Below are 21,098 nucleotides of genomic sequence, written 5' to 3'. Positions count from 1 at the left end.
AAATGGCCTGGTCATTAAGGGGGCGAAGTGGTTAAGTAAAAAAAAAAAAAAAAATATATATATATATATATATATATATATATATATATATATATATATATATATATATATATATATTTTTTTTTTTTTTTTTCAAAAAAAATAAAGTTACATCCAAGCACATAAAATTCGACCTCTAAAAAATGTTGAGACCTCCCCCTCACACCCCACATATAAACGGTCAGGAAATAAGCCGCTGTTTGAAAATAAATAAATAATTAATAAATTAAACGGTCGGGAAATCAGCCGCCGTTTGAAAATAAATAAATAAATAATTAAATGGTCAGGAAATCATCTGCTGTTTGAAAATAAATAAATAAATAAATAAATAAATAAATAAACATTCTTCATAAATGACCCCCCCCCCCCCCACTACATATAACCTGTGATTTCTCCGTAATGTCTATATTGGACATGTGCAAAAGGAAAAAATTTGTTTAGTTTAGTTTCGTTTTAATTCGTTAACGAATTCATTTTGTTTAGTTATATTCGTTAAATTCATTAAATTAGTTTTCGGATTTTGTTTAGTTTTCTACCGAGTTTGAAAAATCGGTCGCATTCGAAGATTTTTCAACCAAATTCGAAAATATTTCTACCGAATTCGAATTGATTTCAACATGATTTGAAATGATTTCAACCGCATTCGAAACTATTTCAACCGCATTCGAAAATATTTTACGACCCGACTTTAGGGCCATGCATCTCGGGGTCACTTGGTGCTAAAAACCCCAAGTTCTATTGTGTTTGCATACCAAATTTGGTGTTTCTAGCTATAAGTGGCCCCAAATTCGGGTCGCAAAATTTCATTTTTCGAATTTGATTCGAATTTCGTTTGAATTTATTAGCATTGTAATTCGGTAATTCGGATGCATCCGAATATCCGAATAATGAAAATTTATCCGAATTTCGATTCGGAACGAAACGCCTGATTGAGGAGTCACGGATGTCAATCGCAACGCAAGTATATATGCTGTATGTCATTGTCCACTTGCCACGTCACCTGCCACAAGTTGTGTATTGTCCACTTGCCATGACACCTGCCACGAGTGCCACGTGACCAGCCACGAGTGCCACGTGACCTGCCACATGACCAAGTTGTGGATTGTCCACTTGCCACGTCACCTGCCACAAATTGGTTCCTAGCACCAAGTGACCCCGAGATATGGACAATATGTCAAGTACTTTTCTGCAGAAGAGAATGACATTTTGCAACCCGGCTTTGGGGCCACGTATCTCGGGGCCACTTATAGCTAGGAACCCCAAATTTGGTATGCAAACACAGTAGAACTAACACTACAACATCTCCAAATTCTAGCTCCAAGTGACCCCGAGTTACGGGGCTCAAAAGTTGTGGATTGTCCACTTGCCACGTCACCTGCCACAAGTTGGTTCCTAGCACCAAGTGACCCCAAGATATGGACAATATGTCAAGTACTTTTCTGCAGCAGAGAATGACATTTTGCAACCCGACTTTGGGGCCCTGTAACTCGGGGTCACTTGGAGCTAGAAACCCCAAATTTGGAGATGTTGTAGTGCTTATTCTACTGTGTCTGCATACCAAATTTGTGATTTCTAGCTATAAGTGGCCCCGAGATACGTGGCCCCAAATTCGGGACACAAAATGTCATTTTTCTAATTTGATTCGAATTTTGTGTGAATTCATTAGCATTGTAATTTGGTAATTCGGATGCATCCGAATGTCCGAATAATGAAAATTCGTCTGAATTTCGATTCGGAATGAAGCTAGATGCACATGTCTAGTCTATAACTAAAGAGGCCGATGCGGTCTTATTTCGAAGGGCTCGGGCTCCTCTTTCAAACAATATAAACATATCGGCATTTTGGGCACCCTCTTCCCAGATATAGCCCTACGATTTGGGCATGGTGGATGGCACTACATATACAACAGCTTGGGAATCTGAACCCTGGGCAAACTGTCAGTTTTCCTTGGCAACAGATGATGTCATAGTGAGGGCACCCTATAACAGTAGTGCACACGGGCAGTTGGTTTCAGTGCTTTGTTGAGCATTAGTGTAAGAGGAGCTCCCTGATATCACACAGACACGCACACATATATCGCGTTATATAGCATTGCGGAGAGATTAGTAAAGCCAGGATTACTAATTCTTCTTATTATTCAGAAATTACAATGATGACCTCAAGACAGAGCGTCGAGGTTGGCTCCATCATGGTGCACATGAAGTCATTCGAGGAGCGGCTTGTTTGCCAGGTGCAGACCCAGAACAAGCAGCTGATGAAGGTAAGAATATGACTTGATTTTATTTATATTAATGCACATGTTCTTCTGTAGAAATGTTCTTCTGGCCATTATTCTCAGAGCACACAGAGGTGTCAGTGACTTCATTCCATGGTCTCTAGTATTCTGGGTCCTGGATGTAAGGGGATATGGGATACTGCGCAGGGGCGGGGAGTGGGCGGGGGGCAGAGTGCCAATTCCTCCCCTCCGGGATACTCTATCAAAGGGCTCAGAACTGCGCATGTGCGGTTTCCGGAGCTGGCCGAGTGACACTGCTTGGGCACCTCTGTCAGGGAAGGGGGGCGGAGTTAACAGGGCTGGATTTAGCGGCCGAATGGCAGTGAAGAGAATCCCTCCGCCCCTTGCTGCGGCTGCGTGTACACCGCGCCTACGCGTAGACGGCGCCTGCGTGTACACCGCGCCTACGCGTAGACGGCGCCTGCGTGTACACCGCGCCTACGCGTAGACGGCGCCTGCGTGTACACCGCGCCTACGCGTAGACGGCGCCTGCGTGTTCACCGCGCCTACGTGTAGATGGCGCCTGCATGTACACCGCGCCTACGTGTAGGCGCCTACGTGTACACCGCTCCTGCGCAGTACAGGGTGGGCGCTATCTGATGGGGGACATTTCTGTCACAGGACTCACAGAGCACAGCCCTCCATCCCCCCCTCCTCTAAACCAATGGGGGGGTCGGATCTGCTCTGGCTTCTCCTAGTGCCCGCCCACACTCGATGCAGCCCGCGTGCTGTGAAAGGGATGTGCAGGCGGGAAACTTTAACCACTTCCTGCCCAGGCCAATTTTCAGCGCTGTCGCATTTTGAATGACAATTGTGCTGCCGTGCTACACATATGACGTCTTTAGCATTTTTTTTCACACAAAGAGAGCTTTCTTTTGGTGCTGTTTATACACCATTTGGGTTTTTATTTTTCGCTAAACAAACAAAAGTCTGAAATTTAAAAAAAAAAAACATGTTTCATAGTTTGTTATAAAATTTTGCAAACGGGTAATTTTTCTCCTTCATTGATATTCGCTGATGAGGCTGCACTGATGGGCACAGATAAGGCAACACTGATGGGCACAGATAAGGCGACACTGATGGACACTGATAAGATGGCACTGATGGGCACTGATAGGCACAGATAAGATGACACTGATAAGCACAGATAAAGCAACACTGATGGGCACTGATAAAACAGCCCTGATGGGTGGCACTGATAGATGTCACTGATGGGCACTGATAGGTGGTACTGATGAGCACCAATAGGCACAGATAAGACAGCACTGATAGGCACAGATAAGACGGCACTGATGGGTGGCACTGATAGATGTCACTGATGGGCACTGATAGGTGGTATTGCTAGGCATCACTGGTAATGACAAACTTATTGGCGATTTATAGGCGGCACTGTGGGCACTGATACATGGCACTGAGGGCTCTGATAGGTGACACTAAGGACACTGATACCTGGCACTGAAAGCTCTGATAGGTGACACTGAGGGCACTGATACCTTGCCCTGAGGGCTCTGATAGGTGACACTGAGGGCACTGATACATGGCACTGAGGGCTCTGATAGGTGACACTGAGGGCACTGATACATGGCACTGAGGGCTCTGATGGGTGACACTGAGGGCACTGATACATGGCACTGAGGGCACTGATAGCTGACACTGAGGGCTCTGATAGGTGTCACTGAGGGCACTGATAGGTGACACTGAGGGCTCTTATACATGGCACTGAGGGCTCTGATAGGTGGCACTGATAGGTGACACTGAGGGCACTGATGGGTGGTACTGTGGGCACTGGTAGGTAAGGCTAGTGAAACATCCACGATCAGGACTGATGTCCCTCTCTCTGCCGCCAGTAATCGGCTTTTTTCCCTCCTCAATAGCATGAGGAGGAAAAATAGCCGATTTCCAGCTCTGTTTACATCACATGATCAGCTGTCATTGGTAAGGGGTCGGGATCGACCCCTTATTTTGATCGGTGATCAGGCGAGTCTCAGGCCGCTCGGGCACAGGAGGATGTCCAGGGACACCCTCCCGGCAAATTAAGTCGAAAAGACGGCAACAGCGCGGACGGCAAGTGTTTAAGGACCGAGCATCTTTCTGAGATTTGTTGTTTACAAGTTAAAGACCGTTTTTTTTTTTTTTGCTAGAAAATGACTTAGAACCCCCAAACATTATACACTTTATTTTTCTAACATCCTAGAGAATAAAATGGAGGTCGTTGCAATACCTTCTCTCACACCGTATTTTTGCAGCGCTATGCCTCTCACTCGCAGCTTCCCAGCTCTGTTCCCGATCGCTGTTCATACTGCTATTGTTAGCCATCCGCTATGCCTCTCACCCGCTGCTTCCCAGCTGTGTTCCCGATTGCTGTTCATACTGCTATTGCCGGCTGTATTCAAACACCGGCGCCTGGCTGAGGCTGTGCCGGGAGCCGGCTTCTGGATCTTTCTGCTCTTCACCTTCATGATGCGGCATCTTGAGATTTGCTGACTTTGCTCCATTGGTGCCGGTATTCCCGGTCCTTGATGCAAGTGGATGTGTATCTTTTTATTGAATGAAGTGTACCTGTCACTGACACCTCTGTGTGCTCTGCTCTCTATCTGCAACTTTTATTTACACCTTTCAATGTAAAGTGATTTCTCTGATTTTTAACAAGTCAGACCTACTATATAGTAATAAAGGCAGTGTGAGCAACTATCAACCAATAAGTAGACTTGCATGGAAAGAAGTAATTTGGCCACAATAGTGGAAACATTGTAATAGTAATATGACTAGTACATGGGGCCCCTGCCTGTCAGCAGAGCAGTGTGTCCCCCCCCAGGTCAGAGCATTCTCTATACAGGAAATGAGGGTTGGATGATGATGGGGGTCACACTCTACACCCGGAGTCAAGACAGCAGAAATGGTGTGAGCAGACTTACGCTCAGCAGTAGGAAGAAGGCCTAAGCACTAGAAGATGGATCATAGCTGACAATATGGCAGGGGTTCCTGGTTGTAGACTGTCAGTCTGGCTGCATGGGTTTAGCTCCCCTTTCTCTAACATCTTTCCATGCAAGTCTCCTTATTGGATGATAGTCACTCACACTGTGTTTTATAATGTAAGGTAGGTACTCCAATGTGTGAGAGTACCACCTTTATAAAGAAGTGTGAGCGCTCCTTCTAGGAATTGTCTGACTTCATGGTGACTACTCCTGCAGGATTAGCTGTGTCAGTCAGCTGCTGTTGGAGTGATGTATTTCCCCCTCGTGGATTATTTTGCCTATATCCCGCCAATATTTGGTCAAATATAAGACCGCTAATTTCACGACAAACTTAAATTCTATTAAACTTGCCGCTCGCCCATGGTTAGGGGTTGGTACTCAGGAAAGATTGAAGTCTTTCATTCAGCAGAACATCCAGAATAGTTTTATGAAATTTGTAACTCATGTCTGTGTTCTATAAAGGAAGGATCTTAACTTTTGTTCCCTATTTGTTGTATTTACAGGAAATATTTGCAAGAGAAGAGCAATGGAAGGAGGAGAGGGGGAGGATGGAGGCGGAATTGAGGGAAAAATGGAGGAATGAACAAAAGAAGACAGAGGGTGTACTGGAATACAGACATTTCAGGATTAGCGAGACTTGGCGGATTTTCGACGAACAAAGGGCGATTAAATGGGATTATATGGATACAAAAATGGAAAAGATGGAGGGCAAAGTGATAGATTGCATGGAGCAACTAAGAATTGCTAGGAAGGACATGGGAGGACCAACGAAGAGGTTGGAAGAGAAACTGGAGGAGATGAAACGCCGCTCTAGCAATAAACTGAAGGCGATTGAATCCAAAATGGAATATAAAGAAGAAACCTGGAACAATCAGAGGAAGGAGCTAGAAGAGAAATGGAGCAAAGAAAAGAAGGAGTTGGAAGATAAACTGAAGATCGAAAGCCAACAGAGAAAAAAACTTACAAACAAATTGAAGACGAAAGAAGACAATATGGGGGTGTTGGAAGCAAAATGGAATGAGGACAAGAAGCAGGTGGATAATAAATTGGCAGAAATCAGTTTTCACGTGCACAATAACCGCAGGCACATGGACAATCATATTTGGAAGATGGAGGAAATCTTGAATATGATGAAGCAATTGCAAAATGGCCAGAAGGAGAAGGAAGACCAAAGGAAGGAGCTGGAAGACAAATTCATAATGATGAAGAACCATCTGAAAAATGAACAGAAGGAGATGGAAGACAAGATTGATGAAAAATACAATAATGAAAGGATGGTCATGGAAGAAAAATGGAACCATGAAAGAAAGATGATATACGACAAATTGAAAGAGGTTGAGGGCCAAGTGGAAAATAATCTCAAGGAGATGGAGGTCCAACAAAAGAAGGCCCTAAAGGGGACAGAGGACCAATGTAAGAAGGTGGAAGGCAAACTGAATGAGATTGGGGGCCATCAGAAGCAAGAACGAGAGATGGAGGACCAAAGTAAGCAGATCTTAAAAGAGGCGGAGAGTAAATTAAGGGAGATGGAAGACAAACTGAAAGAGGTCGAGGGCCAAGGAAAGAATGAACACAAGGAGATAGATGACGAACTGAAGATGATGGAGGAGAAATTAAAGAAGACTGAGAACCAGCTGGAAAAGGAAAGAAAGGAGATGGAAGAAAAAATGAAAAAGAAAGAAGACAAATGGGACCATGATAGGAAGGAGATGGAAGTAAAATGGGACCATGATAGGAAGGAGATGGAAGTAAAATGGGACCATGATAGGAAGGAGATGGAAGTAAAATGGGACCATGACATGAAGGAGATGGAGGGACAGATGAACAAAAAGATAGAGGCAATAGTAAGTATTGTTGGGATATCATTGAATATTTGGGGGATACTGCAGGAACATGGCAAAGCTTTAAGAGTGAACACCATAGATGCCCGATTTCTGGATCTGGGAGACAAAATCATAGATGATATCTAAATGAAAACCCCATGCGGATATAAAAGACACAAGTGAATGCAGCTCTGCATTCATTAATACAGCCTTAGGGTTAGGGTTTAGGGGTCTAAGTATTAGAATTGGCATCAGTCCCTGTACAGCATAGTTCAGACTGGGGAAGGGAGGAGAAGCATATGGAGACAGTCAGTTATGCCACAGTGTAAGGTGCATGGGGATGGGAGGAGAGAGCAGAGTGACAGAGCTATGAGCTCATCCGTCATCAGCTTCTTCTTCATTGTTTGGTCTGGGGGATAAGCAAAGGACAAGACCCGTGAGTCCTACTGAACTACAACACTGGGTATCCTCCCCTGCTAGGCAGGTCTGTGCTGTGTGGCAGAGCTGTGTAAATTGTAAGACTGGATAGTAATACAAATGCTTTGGTAGATAAAACAGCTCTTATATATGTCTTTGGGCATGTTGAACCATACAGCAGAAGATCCATATGTGAAGCTGTCATTTATAACTTCATTCTTTCTTCTGCCAATTCCACAAACCAGATCTTTGTCGAACTTTCCTTCAATTGAGACTTAACCCTTTCGCTGCCCGGGCAGTTTTCTTTCTTTTTTTTTGCACATTTGTTAAAATGTACATTTTAGGTCTGAGGGTTAGTTAAAACCCCCAAACATTATAGATTTTCTGAAAGCAGAAACCCTGTAGAATAAAACGGCAGAGTTAAATTCTTTTTTTTTCGTCACACCATATTACCGTTTATCAAACCCATATTTTTTTTGTATAAAAATAAACTAAAGTTAGTTACAATATGTACCATATATAAAGCGCCCCTATATTGTCATCAACATATAAATACTTGTAATAATAAAAACAGAAAACGATATTCCTCAGTTTTTTGGTAAAATATAAAAGATGAGGATGTGATGAGTAAATAGATACCCAACATGTCAAGTCTTACAATTGGCCATAGGCAACACTTTAAAGGCCCTATGGGTCATCAGTTGCGTGTAATTGGTGAATGATGACCCTAGAATTGTCTCACTATGACGTGCATGACAACACCGAATATGTGTAGTTGTCCTCACACATAGGCTCACCTGACACATATTACACTACAATGTGCCTGTACCTGGGCGTGTTGGGGGCGCTAAACATTGTCTTTTTCTAAAATTTAGTACAAAATACATTTTTTACATTTCGTCACTTGCGGGGTTAATTCACTGGAGGGACGATGGGTGAATGGAAGTTCATTGATCTCCCCCCAACACCCGCCATGACCATCCCTGCAGGAGGAGCAGCAGAGCCTGGGATACATGGCGTGGGGTCAGGTCGGAGAATGGCAGCCACCCTATTAACTTCCAGCAAAAAGCTGAGAGGTGGCTAAAGGGGAGGGAAGGGGGAGGAGTACTACTTTAAGGTACTAAATGGTTTGATATTTTGTTAATTTTATTCTTCTCCTTCCAGGTAAAAGAGATGAAGGCGCAGACTGATAAGACGCAGACTGAGACAAAAGAGCTGAAGGCGCGGGCTGATAAGATGCAGACCGAGACAAAAGAGCTGAAGGCGCAGGCTGATAAGATGCAGACCGAGACAAAAGAGCTGAAGGTGCAGGCTGATAAGATGCAGACCGAGACAAAAGAGATTAAGGAGCAGGCTGATAAGTTGCAGACTGAGACAAAAGAGCTGAAGGTGCAGGCTGATAAGATGCAGACCGAGACAAAAGAGATTAAGGAGCAGGCTTATAAATTGCAGACTGAGACAAAAGAGCTGAAGGAGCAGGCTGATAAGACGCAGACCGAGACAAAAGAGCTGAAGGTGCAGGCTGATAAGATGCAGACCGAGACAAAAGAGATTAAGGAGCAGGCTGATAAGTTGCAGACTGAGACAAAAGAGCTGAAGGAGCAGGCTGATAAGACGCAGACCGAGACAAAAGAGCTGAAGGCGCAGGCTGATAAGATGCAGACCGATACAAAAGAGATGAAGGAGCAGGCTGATAAGATGCAGACCGAGACAAAAGAGCTGACGGTGCAGGCTGATAAGATGCAGACCGAGACAAAAGAGATTAAGGAGCAGGCTGATAAGTTGCAGACTGAGACAAAAGAGCTGAAGGAGCAGGCTGATAAGACGCAGACCGAGACAAAAGAGCTGAAGGCGCAGGCTGATAAGATGCAGACCGATACAAAAGAGATGAAGGAGCAGGCTGATAAGTTGCAGACTGAGACAAAAGAGCTGAAGGCGCAGGCTGATAAGATGCAGACCGAGACAAAAGAGATGAAGGAGCAGGCTGATAAGTTGCAGACTGAGACAAAAGAGCTGAAGGCGCAGGCTGATAAGACGCAGACCAAGACAAAAGAGCTGAAGGAGCAGGCTGATAAGACGCAGACCGAGACAAAAGAGATGAAGGAGCAGGCTGATAAGTTGCAGACTGAGACAAAAGAGCTGAAGGCGCAGGCTGATAAGACGCAGACCGAGACGAATGAGATGAAGGCGCAGGCTGATAAGACGCAGACCGAGACGAATGAGATGAAGGCGCAGGCTGATAAGACGCAGACCGAGACGAATGAGATGAAGGCGCAGGCTGATAAGACGCAGACCGAGGCGAATGAGATGAAGGCGCAGGCTGATAAGACACAGACCGAGACGAATGAGATGAAGGCGCAGGCTGATAAGACGCAGACCGAGACGAATGAGATGAAGGCGCAGGCTGATAAGACGCAGACCGAGACGAATGACATGAAGGCGCAGGCTGATAAGACGCAGACTGAGACGAATGAGATGAAGGCGCAGGCTGATGAGATGCAGACGAAGACGAAAAAGGTGAAGGCGCAGGATGATGAGACGCAGACGAAGACAAAAGAGATGAAGGCGCAGGATGAGAAGGACAACACCAAGTTCAAAGCTCTGCAGGAAACGACGGGTATGAGATCTAGTAATTTTCCGCAATATAAAACACTGCAAATGGAACGCCTTTTATTGAGTGGCAATAATGACTCAGTACGGCCCTCATGTAAATTCATACATTATAACACAATAAACAATACAATACAGAATACATCACAACACACAATACAGAATACATCACAATACATCACAAAACAGAATACACCACAATACACAATACAATACACAATATACCACAATACAGAATACATCACAATACACAATACAATACAGAATACATCACAACACACAATACAGAATACATCACAATACATCACAAAACAGAATACACCACAATACAATACACAATATACCACAATACAGAATACATCACAATACACAATACAATACAGAATACGTCACAATACAATACACAATATTATTATTATTATTATACAGGTTTTATATAGCGCCAACAGTTTGCTCAGCGCTTTACAACATGGGGGCAGACATTACAGTTACATTACAATTTGGTACAAGAGGAATCAGAGGGCCCTGCTCGTTAGAGCTTACAATACATCACAATACATCAGAATACACAATATATCACAATATAATACAATGGATTACTTTCTTTATAGCTGTAGAACAATATCAACTAATAACAATATTCTTTGTTTTCAGCCAAGATGATTTACAACCTGCAGACAATGATTGATGGCATGGCCCAGGAAAGAAATGATCTAAAAATGGACCAAACAAAGGTAAGAGTCATCAGTATACATCCAGTGGAATATAGTGGGGTGTTAGGATTAGTAGTTTTAGGATTGTGCACAGTGGGATATAATGGGGTGTTAGGATTAGTCATTTTAGTATTTTGCACAGAGGCATATAATGGGGTTTTAGGATTATTAGTGTTAGGATTGTGCACAGTGGGATATAATGGGGTGTTAGGATCAGTAGTAGGGTTGCACCGATACTACTTTTTTAAGACTGAGTACAAGTACCGATACTTTTTTTCAAGTACTCGCCGATCCCGATACTTTTTTTAATGTCACGTGACAGTGGCACTAATATGCAGCACCGATGATGCATGGACTGTGTCAGCAGGTTTTTATTTAAATTTTTTTACAATTTTATTTTTTTAAATTTTATTTTTTACAATGTTTTTTGTGTAGGGTGGGGGGTGGACAGTGTCAGTGTGTTTTTTATTTTATTTTTTAATTTTTGTTACAATTTAACCTTTTAAATATTTCTTTATTACAATTCTTGATTTTTATTTATTGTTTATCAGCCGGGTGGGGGTTGGTGAGATATCCCTGACATCTCCCTTTTGAGACACAGAAAGGGACTGAGGACAGAGATTCCCCTGTCCCTTTCTCAGCAGCCTCAGCTGCACTGAAAATGAATGGACAGGAGACAGAGGCTCCTCTCCATTCATAAACTGAAGTATTGTAAACACAGACTACGATGTTCAGTTATGAATGGACAGAGTCAGTGATTACTGACTCTGTTCATTTGGAATAGGAAGGAGCTTACAGATGTACTGGCCCCTTCCTCCGCTCTCCATCCTGAAAGATTGACACGGTGGGGGGTATGGGGGACCGGAGCGTTTATATGGAGGGGGACCGGAGTGGAGGACAGGGATGGAGGGGTCGGAAGAGCCTGGAAGAGGACACAGAGGAGGACTGGAGGAGTATACAGGTTACATACATATACAGGACAGTCAGGGGGTGATCGGTGTGCGGGGAGTTACAAGTACCGCTCCCCCCTGTATAGATTTCAATAAAGCAGCTGGATGTCGTGGAGGGAAGAGGAGGAGAAGCGGCTGTCAGCTACTTTATTGAAATCTATACAGGGGGGATTGGTGCTTGTAACTCCCCCCACCGACACGCCGATCACCCCCTGACTGTCCAGGTATCGGATAAAGCATCGGAGCATTTGCCCGAGTACAAGAAATATTCGGTATCGGCACCGAAACCGATACTAGTATCGGTGCAACCCTAATTAGTAGTCTTAGTTTGCGCACAGTGTACATAGAACAAGGTGCGGGGTTCTTCCATGACATGAGGCCTGGTAGTTCCTTAGTAGTTGAAGGGTAAGAATGGCTTTGTATTTGTTCTTCATATAAAGTATTGTATTATAATCATCTGTTTTATATTTTTTAGCTGAATGCGGAGCTGGCCCTTCTGAAAGAAAAGTTTGAGCAGATCGACAACATGAAGCCCAGAGCCTTGGCCACCTGGAGGAGGGGGAGCGCAGAAGGCTCAGAAGAGACCTTGACCAGCCGACTAAGGAGAGGCTTAGAAGAGACCCTGACCAGCCAACCGACGAGAATCTCAGAAGAGACCTTGACCGGCCAACCTAGGAGAGGCTCAGAAGACATCTTGGCCAGCCAACTGAGGAGAGACTCAAAAGACATCTTGACCAGCCAACCGAGGAGTGGCCCAGAAGTGACCCTTGCCAGGCAGAGGAGGGAAAGCTCAGCAGAGACCCTTCAGCCATTAGAGGGTGCTGACTCGGAGATGGACAGAAGGTAAGTGATGGCTAGATGCCTTTTTTCTGTCTTTGGTTTGGTGTAAACCCAATTTAGGGGAAGCGTATGTGTACATCGAATGTTATGTCTGTGGAGAAGAGAAGACAGATGGGAGCCAGACCCCCACCTCTGAATGATATCTTCTTACACCCTGTACACACGGGCCGAATATCAGCTGGTATTGGTTGGTTCAACGGAAATCGCCCAACATTCGGCCTATGTGTGCACCAGCCTGTCTGGCACAAGGTGGCTGAGCGGGCATGCTGGAAAACCAGCCTCCGATCATTACTTGCAGCCAATGCCTTGACAGTGCTGACCGGTGTTCTGGTGGGGGTGGGGGACAGGATGGTCCTCCTGTCAGAATATAATTACTCAGTGGGGAGATCGCTAGCATTGCATATTTAGTGCAGCAATATCCTCCCGAGCTCTTCTATTTTTTTTGGTCAGCCCGCTGGGTACAAAGCATTGGGGTTCTGCTGTCATGATTAGAAGGTGTTACCCTGTGTCTTGGATGTCTCCTTTTACAGCAGATTCCAGCCGACCACCTACTGCTCCCTACCAGATTTTGCCAAACCCACATCTTGGGACAGTAGCAGATCCTCAGACTCATTGCCTGAGGATTTACATCAGTTGGTCTCCACTTCCCTCCCCAGTGCAAGTCTGATGGGGACTCTAATGAGGACTCTGATGGGAACACTGATGGGGACATTTAATGTAAGGGGGACTTTGATGGGGACCCTGATGTAAGAGGGACTCTGATGGGAACACTGATGTAAGGGGGACACTAATGTAAGGATGACTCTGATGGGGATACTGATGTAAGGGGGACTCTGATGGGGACCCTGATGTAAGGGGGGGATAAGCGGCTTGCTATGGGAGAACATGGAGAACCACTTTAAGTAAAACGTATTTATTTGATTTTTAATCCTTTATGCCGCGTACACACGACCGGACTTTCCAGCAGACTAGGTCCGACGGAATCAGTCTGTCGGACAATCTGATCGTGTGTGGGCTAATCCAATAGTTTTTCTTTAAAAAAATTAGACGGACCTAGAAATAGAACATGCTTCAAATCTGTCCGATGGACTCAATTCCTATCGGGAAAACTGTTTGTCTGTGTGCTGGTCCGACGGACCAAATACAAGGCAAGGGAAGCTATTGGCTACTGGCTATTGAACTTGCTTTTTTAGTTCTGTCTTACATCATCACGTTCAAAACGAAGTCCGTTCGTGTGTGGCCAAGTCTGTTCGTTCGGAAAGTCAGTCGAAAATCCGCCGAAAGTCCATCGGGAAGACCGTCGGACCTAGTCTGCCGGAAAGTCTGGTCGTGTGTACGCGGAATTATTGATAAAACTGATATTTTTGGCGCATGAATACAATATGGGGCCCCTCATAGTAAGAAGTTTGGACATCCCCGATGTAACGGGGACTCTGAGGTAAGGGTCCCTCATAGTAAGAAGTTTGGACATCCCCGATGTAACGGGACTCTGAGGTAAGGGCCCCTCATAGTAGAAGTTTGGAGACCCCTGATTTAGAGAGCGATGTAATAGCACAGAGATCCCTTCTTGTGTAACGGTAGGAGTGAGAGTTTGGCTGGATGGAACTTGTTCTTGGGTTATAGGTCTTATGGCTGAGGTTCTGCTTCTACATCATCCAATCAGAAGGCTTTGTGTAAAAGTGTAGCTGGATTCACTCATCTAATATGCCATGAAATGTTGCTACATATATAGACTGGTGCCTGCACCCCCCACAGTTCTCTTCCAGAGCATCCCAAAAACACAAAACCTGGGGGTCCCCAATATGTGAATAGTGCATTTCCCCCTCTCTCCTGCCTCATGATTGGCCAGGGAGACCACCATTAGGTTGAGGGGTCCATCATGAAGCCGGTGAGACCAGGCCAAGTACCGGCTTTCTGGTAGGAGACTCATATTGGTAGATTATTGGGTACTTAAGTTTAGGGGCTCCCAGAGCACTCTGGAAAGTCACTGAGGATATTTGCAGAAAATACTTTACAATGAAAGAAATGAGTAGAAAAATGTATTTGTATCATCATAACAAAGCAATGAAATAACCACCAACTGTTTTTTTCCTTCTAGGTCTATGGCGATCTCTTATACGTCGTGTAATTGCTGCGGCCACGTACTGACCCAGAAACTATCCTTCAAGTAAGTATATTCAAGTATATTCTATCCTTTTGTATAACATGTGTGTACCTAGACACCACCATGCCCATAGGGACCCTGATGTAAAGGGGGGGGGCTCTGATGGGGACCCTGATATAAGGGTTGCTCTGATGGGGACCCTGATGTAAGGAGGGGCTCTGAGGGAGATCCTGATGTAAGGGGGCTCTGAGGGAGACCCTGATGTAAGGGGGCTTTGAGGGGGACCCTGATGTAAGGAGGGGCTCTGAAGGCGACCCTGATGTAAGGGGGGCTCTGATGGGGTCCCTGATGTAAAGGGGGGCTCTGAAAGGGACCCTGATGTAAGGGGGGGCTCTGAAGGGGATCCTGATATAAGAGGGCCACTGATGGGAATTCTGATGTAAGGGGGGCTCTGATAGGAACCCTGATGTAAGGGGGGGCTCTGATGGGACCCTGATGTAAGGGAGGACTTTGAACTGGATCCTGATGTACGGGGGACTCTGATGGGACCCTGTTGTAAGGGGGGCTCTGATGGGGACCCTGATGTAAGGGGGCGGCTCTGAAGGGGACCCTGATATAAGAGGGCCTCTGATTGATGGGGACCCTGATGTAAGTGGGTGTCTCTGATGCGGACCCTGATGTAAAGGGGGGCACTAATGGGGACCCTAATGAAAGGGGGGTCGCTGATGAGGACCCTGATATAGTGTTGAGTAGAAAGACTTATTAGTATCATTGTAGCAAAGCATGAAATAACCTCCAACTGTTTTATCTTCTAGGACCATGGAACTCACTAATTTACTGTGCCCTGCCTGCCGCCTCCTACTGCAGAAGCCAAGCTCCGACCAGTAAGTATATTCCAATAATAGAAAGACGTTTCTTATTGTATTCCTCACATGCATGTTCCTGGACATGACAGCGCCCCGCCGGGGACATGAGCACATACATATTGTCATATCATTTATTATTGGTTTTCACTCTTGTACTGACTTTGTTTTCCTCTTTAACAGAGAGATAAGGCAAACCCCAAAGCCTCCTTCAGGACCAAAAAAGCCAGCAATTGGGAGTGCCTGCAGAAATCTCAAATGGTAAGTGTGGGGAAACAAAGGGTTAAAGGGGGAGGGAAAAAATCTATTGTATGACTTCAGTCTCCAGAAAAATTCCCCAAAGGGGAAAAGACAGGGAAGAGCATGAAACATTTGGCCTTACATACACTTTAATGGTCCTCTGGCCAGATCTCCTACATATGTGTAGGATAATAGGAGGGCTATTATGCTGCAACATCCTTCACTGCTCCATGGAAATGAAGGATTCTTGTGAAGGAGCTGCAAAATGTATCAGCTCTCTGGACGAGGACAAATCTGCATCATTTCTATGGCATCCCCAACTAATCTTAATCCTATGTGGCAATAGAAGGGTATCTTGGGGTACCCATAGATAGACTCCTATGGTAGCGAGATGAGAGGTGGTGAGACATCTTCTGCTACCTGTCACCCAGTCAATGGACAGGACTCTTCCTTTCCCACGACTCCGGGATTCTGTAACATAATGATCCTTACCGGATGGTGACAAGTTATGTGTGAATGGATAGGAGAGCAGATCATGCATGCTCAGATATTTATCACTGGGAATGGGATCAGCTGGGAAGTTTTAGGAACATGTCAGCTGGGATAAAGTACTATAATGACGTCTAATCTCATTTCTCTTTTTCTTAGTAAAAAGCAGGAGACCAGCCAAGATACCACCACACAGATAACAGTCACGTCTACGTCATTAATCGCCTCATTTCGGAAGGCAATGAAGGTAAGTACTCTATAACGGATGAGTGGTCAGAACGGTGACTGTTAGTGACTGAGGTCCCAGGTTTGCAGCTCCAATTACATTGTATGTTGGAGAAAAAACATTTCCAAGATCCCACTCTATACATTCCCACCATGTCCCCTACATCTGATTTCTTTATATTAGTATTATGTATAGAAATTTCTGTATTTAATCATATTTTTTTTTAACTTCTTTATTTTTATTAAATTTTCAACCACATATATAACAAGAAAAAGGGTGTCCATAGCTCACTAAAACCATCGTCTCGGTCAAATCTAGCATAAAAAAAAAAGAAAAAAAAAAAGAGGCATACACACCATTCAAGTTATTGCACCCCTACCCTTGAGCCAACCCAATACTCCCAACCTAACCCACCCCCTCAATACACACTGCTTGCGCCGAACCCTCCAGCCAAGAAGTCCTTGACTGGTTAGGAGAGGAAGAGAGACGACGGGGACAAGAGGGGGAGAGGGGGGCGACAAAATGCCCCCCCTGGTCAACGGGGAGGAAGCAAGACAACCCGCAACCCCTCCCCCCGCGCCGACTAAAACCGCCCCCGGGGGTAACCCATCTCACTCAACCAGGGATTCCATAGCTCCCCAAATTTCCTTAAATTGCCCTGCTTTATATACGCCACTCTTTCACACAAAATTGTAGAGTCAATAGCTTTAACCCATGATTCAAATGCAAGGGGATTCCTGGCTTGCCAATTCATTGCTATTAGCCGCCTGGCCTGGTACAGGCACCTTAGTACTACCGTTCTTACCAAGGGGAGGAATTCTACCCTCCTCGAAAATCCCTAAAAGGCAGATCCTAGCTTCTGGCTTCAAAGTAATCTTAAAAGTCCTATTTATTCTACAAACTATTTCTATCCAATACATGTACAGCTTTGGACATTTCCACACCATATGGAGAAGGTCCCCCGGAGCCTTACATCTGGGACATTCATCACTGGGTATCCTTCCTATCTTCCACATTTTATGGGGGGTATAATACACTCTATAGGTAAAGAACAGGTGGGACACCCTCTGCGACAGAGATATTGATACCAGGCACCCCCGTTCTAAAATCTTATCCCATTGATCCTGGGTTATCGGCCCTATATTTCTAGCCCATCCCTTCCTACTCTTATCTGGTCCCTCTCCCTTTAAGAGCTTGTCCCTAAGTTTGGTATATAATTTAGAGATCACCCCTTTCTTTTGTGTATGTTCAACCAGTCCCCGAAGCAAGGGAGTTTCAACCCTCTCTATAGTCAACGACCCAAACTGGGCCCTAATCCGTGCCTAATTTGTAAATATTTATAGAACGCCCTGTTCGAGATAGTAAATCCTCGCCTGAGATCTTCAAAGGATTTCACGAGATTCCCTTCATACAGTTGCATTAACCTGTTAATTCCCTGCCTTTCCCTTTCCCGAGGGCTATCTATGCTGCTTAACCCGGGTAAGTTTTCGTTATACCATAAGGGGGTATAATCAGTCACCCCCGTATATTCCATGAGTTACTTAGTTGCCTGCCACACTTTCCTCAATAAGATGCTGGTAGGGCACTTATGGGCAAATGATTTGGCCACCAAAATCTCAACCAGTAGTTTATAGGGTGTTCTCTCAATCATCATTTTATTGTTTGAGCACTCACTGCCGCGAACACCAGCCCCAGCTAGATGCTGGAGCTGGGCTGACAGAAAATATAATCTTGGATGTGGGATAGCCACTCCTCCCCTCCTATCAGGAAGCTTCAATGTTTGTAAACTAATCCGGGTTTGGCCCTTCTTCCAGATTAAATCTTGGAATAGCGATTCCAGTTTCTTGAACAACTTCTGGTTAATCCAAATTGGAGAGTTATGTAAAATATATAGTATTTGCGGGAGCCAAATCATTTTATTTAGATTGCAGCATCCTGCTACCGAGAGAGGAAGGCAACACCAAATGCTCACTTGTTTTGTTTTAATTTAGCTAATAATGGTACTAAGTTCTCACTGACATAATGATTTACGTCTCCAGAGATCCAAACGCCTAGGTATTTTAGCTTGGTTACCACATCCAGACATGGGATCATAGGTAGTGATTGGTCCCCAGATCTAGTAAGTGGCAAAAGTGCTGATTTGCTCCAGTTGATTCCCAAGCCCGATTGTTGTCCAAACTCGCCCATCATATGCATCACATTATTTAAAGTAGGATTTATGTCCCCAATAAAAAAAAGGACATCATCCGCGAACAGGTCAATTTTATCTTCCCCCGACCTACGTCGGAAACCCTGAATGTCCGGGCGCAATCTCTTCAGGACAGCCAGGGGTTCCATAGCCAGGACAAATAAGAGGGGAGACAGGGAACATCCCTGTCTCGTCCCTTTTTCCAGCTGGAATATCCTGGAGAGGGCAGTGACCATTTAAATTTTTGACCTGGGTTCGTTGTAAAGCAATTTAACCCACCTACTGTAATAAAAAGAGGGCCAAATCCAAATCGCTCCAACACTCCCGATAGATAATCCCATTCCAAGCTGTCAAAAGCTTTAATGGCATCCAGAGCTAATATAGCACTGGGACCCTCATTGTCCATTGGCATTTGGATATTTAAAAAGACTCTTCTATTATTGATGCTGGTTATGATGCCGGAATAAACCCAGACTGATCTGGATGTATTATTTTACAAATATATTTATTTAAGTGGGTCGCCAGGACTTTGGCTAGGATTTTAACATCGGAGCACAATAAAGAGATTGGGTGATATGAGGAAACTTCCTGATGGTCTTTCCCCTCTTTAAGGATTAAAGTGATATTAGCTTCCGACATTGAAGTAGGAAGCTTACCCACATCCAATGCCCACTTAAATGTTTCCAAAAGTTCCGGCAGGAGCACTTCCCCATAGCGCTTGTAAATTTCTATTGGTAACCCATCTGGGCCTGCGGATTTATGATTAGGCATTTCAGTTACTGCTTTTTTTAGCTCTTCAAGTGTAAGAAGTGCATCGAGGCTCGTTTTATCTTGTTCTGTTAGGGTTGGGATTGTCGTTTGATGCAGAAAATCGGTTACTATTCTATCTCGACCCCTTGTGGCTGATTTATATAAATTTTCATAGTAGTCAGCAAGTACATTCATAATCTCTGGCGGGCTAGAGACGAGGTCCCCGTTCAATGCTTTGATTACCTAGATCGATGCAGGGGAATTATTCGATTGGATCAAAATAGAGAGGGCACATCCCATCCTCTCCCCTTCGCCAAAATAATGTTGGCGTTGGAATATTCGCCTGTTCTCAGCCCTTTTCATAAGCATAATTTTATGTACCTGTTGACTATCCAGCCATTCCTTCTGCCTTTCAGGCGTCGGATCTTCAATGTATGCTTTCTCCGCTTGGGGCAACTCCGTTTCCTATTTCCCTATCCTGTTCCCGGGATTCCCTCTTAATTGTTGCCACTTGCTGGATTAATATCCCTCTAAGATAAGCCTTTAATGAGTCCCAAACCACTCCTGATGTTGCTGAACCCCCATTCATTTTAAGGAGTTCCTTAACCCTATCTATCAGAACACTTGGGCTGCCGATCAATTCCAACCAACTAGGATTTATCCTCCATTCCCCCCGGGTGATTCCATCTAATGTTTCATTGAAATCGCCCAGTATTATTGGGACCCCTGGTTTGTCCAGACTAAACGCAAAAAAATTCTACATAACCTCCAGCTTAAAAGGAGGGGGTATATAAATATTTGCCAGAATATAATTTTGTTTGCCAATCAAGCAATGCAGAAAAACATACCTACCCTCCTCATCAATGGAGGACTGGAGGACTCCCTACAAGAGAAATATGTCCCCCTCTTTAGTAAGATACTCACTCCCCTTGAATACGAGGAGTGAAAGGAGTGATAATAGGTTTGAAATTTACAATTAGTTAGTTGAAAGGCTGTATTTAATCATTTTGATTCATTTTTCTCCCCCAGCCACCCACTCCTGCTCCCACAGACCTCCGCAGAAGACAAAGGTAAGCTCGGATAAGGATCTGGTAGTACTTATGAGGGGACCCTATGCCATTTGAAAAAAAAAAAAAATTGTCCAAAGGGCTTGGAATGAATGGGGGGGTGGACCCCCACGCTGTTTTTTTTTTCTATTGCCAGCATTCTTTTGCTTACATTTCAGCTGTCACCGGGGAAACGTGCTGAAAGCTGATGGGTCATCAGTTGTTAAGAACACGGCAGCCGACTTCCGGTCCCACCAGCTATTCTTCACACAAAATTCAAATAATTTAAAAAATGTGGAATTTGTTAGAGACGGAATAAACGTAACAAAACTTGTCCTGCACTGAGATCAATAAATCTTCAAAAAAGGACTAAGTGTCGGATTTATCATCATTTGGGCTACTTTCCATGGGAAGCGAGAAGGTGAGGTAACGGTAAGCCCGAATAAAACCAGCAGCTCCTTCGGGGTTAGTGCTACACTTAAAGTGAAACAATAAAAATGAAATATTCCTTTAACCACTTGGCGACCAGCTCACGCCAATATACATCGGC

At 44.5% G+C, this 21,098-nt stretch overlaps 1 protein-coding gene across 1 annotated transcript; it reads left to right on the top strand.

The window, feature by feature from the left end:
• The first annotated feature begins 2,182 nt into the window (after positions 1–2,182).
• On the top strand, positions 2,183–20,908 carry LOC143936044 (uncharacterized). Its single transcript, XM_077460340.1, has 11 exons — positions 2,183–2,299; positions 5,793–7,133; positions 8,694–10,146; positions 10,794–10,873; positions 12,278–12,645; positions 14,741–14,809; positions 15,562–15,630; positions 15,793–15,870; positions 16,498–16,585; positions 20,532–20,572; positions 20,728–20,908. Exons 1-11 carry the CDS (start codon positions 2,189–2,191, stop codon positions 20,891–20,893), a joined length of 3,864 nt encoding a protein of 1,287 aa, XP_077316466.1. The 5' UTR covers positions 2,183–2,188; the 3' UTR covers positions 20,894–20,908.
• Positions 20,909–21,098: the final 190 nt, after the last annotated feature.

Source organism: Lithobates pipiens, unplaced genomic scaffold (assembly GCF_037356315.1).
Source record: "Lithobates pipiens isolate NorthernLeopardFrog02 unplaced genomic scaffold, aLitPip1_a1.2 Scaffold_28, whole genome shotgun sequence".
NCBI classification, from domain to species: Eukaryota; Metazoa; Chordata; class Amphibia; order Anura; family Ranidae; genus Lithobates; species Lithobates pipiens.
Note: the sequence above shows the minus strand (reverse complement) of the source record. Positions and strands in the feature narration are given on the sequence as shown.